General features: G+C 57.6%; 1 protein-coding gene across 1 annotated transcript in view; it reads left to right on the top strand.

Moving 5' to 3' along the window:
* The first annotated feature begins 229 nt into the window (after nucleotides 1-229).
* INPP5D (inositol polyphosphate-5-phosphatase D) overlaps nucleotides 230-5102 on the top strand; it is a 177235-nt gene continuing 172362 nt past the window's right edge. Inside the window, exon 1 of the mRNA XM_007943766.1 lies at nucleotides 230-363. Within this exon, the coding sequence (XP_007941957.1) occupies nucleotides 230-363 (134 nt within the window). The remainder of the gene's footprint in view (nucleotides 364-5102) is intronic.

Below are 5102 nucleotides of genomic sequence, written 5' to 3'. Positions count from 1 at the left end.
TCCGCCTCCCCCCCCCTTGGTTTCTGCAATGAGGAAGTTCTCTGAAGCTCAGTTTCCTTTCCCTCACTGGGCTCTGAAACAGGAAGTCAGCCAGTGAGCTGGTGGCAGCCGCCGAGGCAACAGAGAGGGGACAGACGGCAGGTCAGAGCACAGGGGCCCTAAGCTGCCCCTCGGTGGCGTGTGGGTCCTGGGGGTGGCTGCTGGCCCACCAAGCAGGCCCCCGCCCACCATGGTTCCCTGCTGGAACCATGGCAACATCACGCGCTCCAAGGCAGAGGAACTGCTCTCCAGGACGGGCAAGGACGGGAGCTTCCTTGTGCGTGCCAGTGAGTCCATCTCCCGGGCCTATGCCCTCTGCGTGCTGTAAGTACACGTCGTCCCATCCATGCAGACGCAGCCCGTTGTGGAGGGGGAGGCCCAGCTTCAGGCTTGGCAAGGGGCCTGGCACTGGGCAGCTTGTTTTCCTGTCACTGGATGGAGTGACACAGGCCCTAAGTTTGTGGCGGGTCCAGCCGGGGCCCCGCTCTGGCCTGCTGGGCTGTGGACTTGAGGCTTGAGGGAGCCCGGTCAGGGCAGGTTTGCCCCACAGCCACCATGGGAACTGGTCCCATAGCCCAGATGACCCTGAGCTGTGGTGCTGGGGGTATCCTGGGCCTGCCAGGGGCCAGGATGAGGGGCAGAAGCTCAGGGCGCAGTGGGGTGGGAGTGTTCAGAAGTAGTCAGCTGGCTCTGCCCAGTGCTGGTCAAAGATGCCCAGACCTGGTGCTGGACAAGTGTGGCCTCAGGGGTGCTTCCTGGGCCCAGGCTTCGGGCCCTGGGGAAGCTGTTGTTGGGAAGCCACGGATGTGAGGTGGGTACATTGAGGAAGGACTGGTCTTTGGCTGAGAGCAGAGGAAGTCCTGTCTCTGAGTTCAAGCAGGTCTCCTCACGCCATTTATCCTCGTTCCTCTCAGCGTTCTTTGGCCTCCCTCTCGCCATCAGGCCAGCTCCCCTCTCCATTGCTCCGGAATGTTCCTGAATTCACTGGCTGTGTTAACCACCAAGGCACTAGCCCCTTTCTGCAAGTTCCTTTTTGAAACACCCCTCTTGTCTGGTTTCAAGGTGAGGCTGTCGTCTCTGCAGCCCTGTGGTCTGAGGGCCCCCACTCAGCCACTGGGGAGAGTGTGTCCACCTGACCCTCTCAGAGCATGGCTGGGCTTGCAGAGAAGTGCTGGGCGCAGGCCAGAGAGAAGCTGATCTCTGTACACAGGCTTGTTTGAGGCACTTACCATGCCCGGACCTGCTATGCTAAGTGTTTGCCCACCAGTTATTTAACCCTCAGAGCCCCCTGTGGTGCAGGGCCTAGGGTTACCCCCACTGTGCAGGTGGGGCAGCTGAGGCTCAGACGGTTCAGTGGCTTGAGACAGTCAAAGCCAAGGCCACCTGCCTCCAGAGGCTGCAGTGGAAACCACCAGACTGTCCCACCCACCACCCAGTTGTGGCCTCAGTCAAGCTGCATGTGTCTGTGGGTTTAGGGTGGACACAAGGGAAGCTGGAGTTTTTACAAGGGTCACTTGGGAGTATATAGAAAACGACCCAGCCTTGCAGCTGTCGGAATCATCCTGTGTCCTGACTCACTCAAGAGCGCCACCTCCAAAGGCCAGCTTCCTGCACCCCCACTGTCACGCCCAGGGAAGGGATGCAGGCCATTCGGACTTCCCCAGCAGGCACTGCCTCCTTGGGGCACCTTAACGGGCATTAAAAAGGGTGGAGAGGACTTCTTCAGCATCTCACGCACTGAGTCTAAACCCACCAGGGCCACGGGGATCTCTCTGCTGCCTGGTGCAATGGGCCTCTCCATCTTGTGGGTCGTCACAGTGACCCTCTGACGTGGTGCCCCAGGTGCACTCAGACTTCACAGGTGGCACTTGGGCTTCTCTGACTGCAAACTGCGAGTATCTTAGCATCTAGGATCGTGGTGAGCCAGAGCCAGAGCTGGGAGGGGCCTTCATCCAAACCAGCTTGTGGCCGCCCCAGGGGGGTGGGAGCAGAGCTGGGCTCCACGGTGTTTCCAGAAGCAGGTAACCAGGCCTCTCCTCCGAGAGACTGCCAGAAGAACTGGAGCTTGTAACCTTTCGGTTCGTAGTTTAGCTCGTTAACAGTTAGTGCCACCAGAGACTCCTGGGAGAGACCCTGGAGGAACCTTTAGTCTCCTTCTCACTCCGTCCACGAGGAGAGCTCAGAGAGGTTGAGGCATTTGTCATGGCTGCCATGCTGGCTGAGTGCCACACTGGGACCTGGGCCTGGTCCTCTGCACAGAGTTAGGCTCGGAGCCACCGAGGAGTGTAGTGTCTGTACCCTAGGGAGCGTGTCCAAGCCTTAACTTCTCAACCTGCTACCCACAAGACCCCTTTAGGTCCAAGCCCCAGGGCTCACAGCTCTTCACCAGGGAGGCTCAGGCCCTTGGCCAGGCCCTCGCCCGCCTCTGCAGGTGAAGCCCCTCTCCCTGCTGGACCGGCTGGCACCATGTTGCTGTTTGTTGCCACGGAGTCAGCTCCGACTCATGGGCACCTCACATACCACAGAACAAAATGCGGTTCAGGCCCATGCCATCTTCATGGTCACTGGGCTATTCCAGCCCACCATGGCTTGTGGGATATCATGGACCAAACGTTCCAAAACCTGCGGTCCCAAGAGGGCTGCCATCCCATCGTGTTGCCAATTAACGAGATGGAAAAATGAGGAACTAGCTACATAGATGACAGTGAAGTTGCCACCTCCGGGTCATGAAAGAGAGGACCCGTCACCTCCAAAAAGGCAGAAGGACATGCTCAAAACGAACCAAAAGTTAAAGCCGGTCCTTTCAATCAGACACATTTTATTCATGAAGAACAAAGTGCCCCATCCTTGGTCTTCTCTCTTCCCTGTGGACAGGGGGAAGCCTCAACAGCCCCATCCACTCCGTGGCCTGGTGCCGTGGATTCAGGAGGCAAAGATGCCGTTCCTGCAGCTGTCTGGTGACACGGTCGCAGGGCAGGGGTGGGCAAAGAGAGCTGGGCTTTCGTCCCTTTCAGAAGGGCAAGTTGTGCCCCAGTCTCTCTGGGAGTCAGCCGAGAGAGCGTACAGGGACCAGAGGCGGTGCCGTGGTCTTCCTGGGTGGTGAAGCTGTGGGCATTGGGGCCTCTTAAAACCCTGCTTTCAAAGGGCCCCAGGGTTGCAGGAGGAAGCTGCAAGGCCTTACTCTTCTGCTCTAGAAATAGCCATGAGAACAGGACCACACGGCCCCAGGGTGCTCAGACCTCATCCCGTCTGGGCTGAGCGGCCCAAGCTTCCTCCTTGGGAGCAAGTAGACACTGGCTGAGGCCTCAACTTGAGCTCCACCAGTTGCTGTGGAGTCGAGCCTGACTCCTGGCCATGCCATGTGTGTCCCAGTAGGACACTGTGCTCCACAGGGTATCCAATGGGTGATTTTTCAGAAGTAGGTGATTTGGTTATTGGAATTGACTCGACAGCAGAGTTTTGGTGTTTTTTTTTTCATTATTAGGTGGAGTAATGGGACTTGCCTGCTAACCAGACGGCTGGCGGTTCAAATCCACCAGCCACTCCTCAGAAGGAAGGTTGGGCAATCCTACTTCTGTAGTGACACTGCCTCGGAAACCCAAGGAGGGGTTGCTATGAGTCAGGTTTGACTCGACGGCACATAACAACAACAACAACAATGGGAGCTCTGGTAATGTAGTACCTAAGGCACTTGACTGCTAACCAGAAAGCTGGCGGTTCAAACCCACCAGCCACTCCCCGGAAGGAGGTTATTGGTTATTGATTTCAGAAGTAGGGTATCCGATAGGTGATTTTTCAGGCCTTTCTTATGAGGTGCCTCTGAATGGACTCAAACCCCCACCCTTTGGTTAGCAGCCGAGTGTGCTCACCGTTTTGCGCCGGACGGGTGTATGCAAAGCCCCAGGAGCTAAGAGCAGCTGTGCAGGGACGGGCCTGGTGGTCAGGTGGGAGGACAGATTTGACTATTTCAATGGCAGTGGGTGGCTGGGGTGAGGGGACACCAAAGGACAAGACTGCAATTCAGGACTCATCCACGTGACTTAGGCCCGCCAACCCCTCCATTTCCTCAATCTCCCCCCAGAAAAGCCCTGCGGCACGGAAAGCCCACAGCTCCTTCTAGAGCCCAGGGAGAGGAAGTGGGAGCCCGAGGCTGGTGACCACGGGGGTTTGGGCCCAGCTCTGTCTTCCAGGACAGGGCCTGTGAGCACTAGGGCTGCGGGCCCCTCCTGGGCAGGGCCTGTGTCACACTCATCTGGTCCCCAGACCCTGCAGAGTCTGCCCTGCTCAGGGAGCCTGGAGGGTCACCACGAGGGTCGCCGGGGCTCTTCTTGGATGGGAGGACATTAGGAAGCCCTCTGGCCTGTGTCCTCCTGTCCTGCCAGGACCTCACTTCCATGCAAGAGCCGTCACACCTATGCAAGGACCCGTGGGTCAGCAAAGGCCAGGCCCCTGCCCCAGACAGAGCTGGACCAAAAGCCCAGCATCGTTGGAGATATGGCCTGCCATGTCATCAAACCGTCCCTCCCCCAGACCACAGTGTGGCTGCTTTTGCCCCAGAAACCAGTCCGTGCCCAGTCAGCTGTGTGGGGAAGCAGTTTTGGTGTCTCTGAGCACGAGGCCTTCCGCAGGCTGCCCCAGCCACATCTAAGAGTTTGGGGCAAGTGCCTTCCCAGGGGATGGTGTGCTGCCTTGCCACACAGCCAGAAAGATGAGAAAGCACACAAAAAAGGACATTCATCCACCAAAATTTCCCTCAGAGAAGCCACTCTGTTTGTTTCGGAGAAATCGTGTGACAAGCCGCTTGAGGCGGAGCAGACAGGCCCGCAGACTTGCTCTGCAAACACACGGTGACTGCTCAATCACTCTGTCTGTTGTTGTTGTTGTTGTTATGTGCTGTCGAGTTGGACCTGACTCATAGTGACCCCTCCTTGGGTATCAACACGGAAGTAGAGTGCCCAACCTTCCTTCCGAGGAGTGGCTGTTGGGTTTGAACCGCCAGCTTTCTGGTTAGCAGTCAAATGCCTTAGGTACTACACTACCAGAGCTCCCATTACTCTGTCTAA

Source organism: Orycteropus afer, unplaced genomic scaffold, assembly GCF_000298275.1.
Source record: "Orycteropus afer afer isolate SDZICR_OR568_19922 unplaced genomic scaffold, OryAfe1.0 scaffold00006, whole genome shotgun sequence".
In the NCBI taxonomy this organism is placed as follows: Eukaryota; Metazoa; Chordata; class Mammalia; order Tubulidentata; family Orycteropodidae; genus Orycteropus; species Orycteropus afer.
The sequence above is the reverse complement of the archived record's forward strand: the minus strand, read 5'-3'. Positions and strand labels throughout refer to the sequence as shown.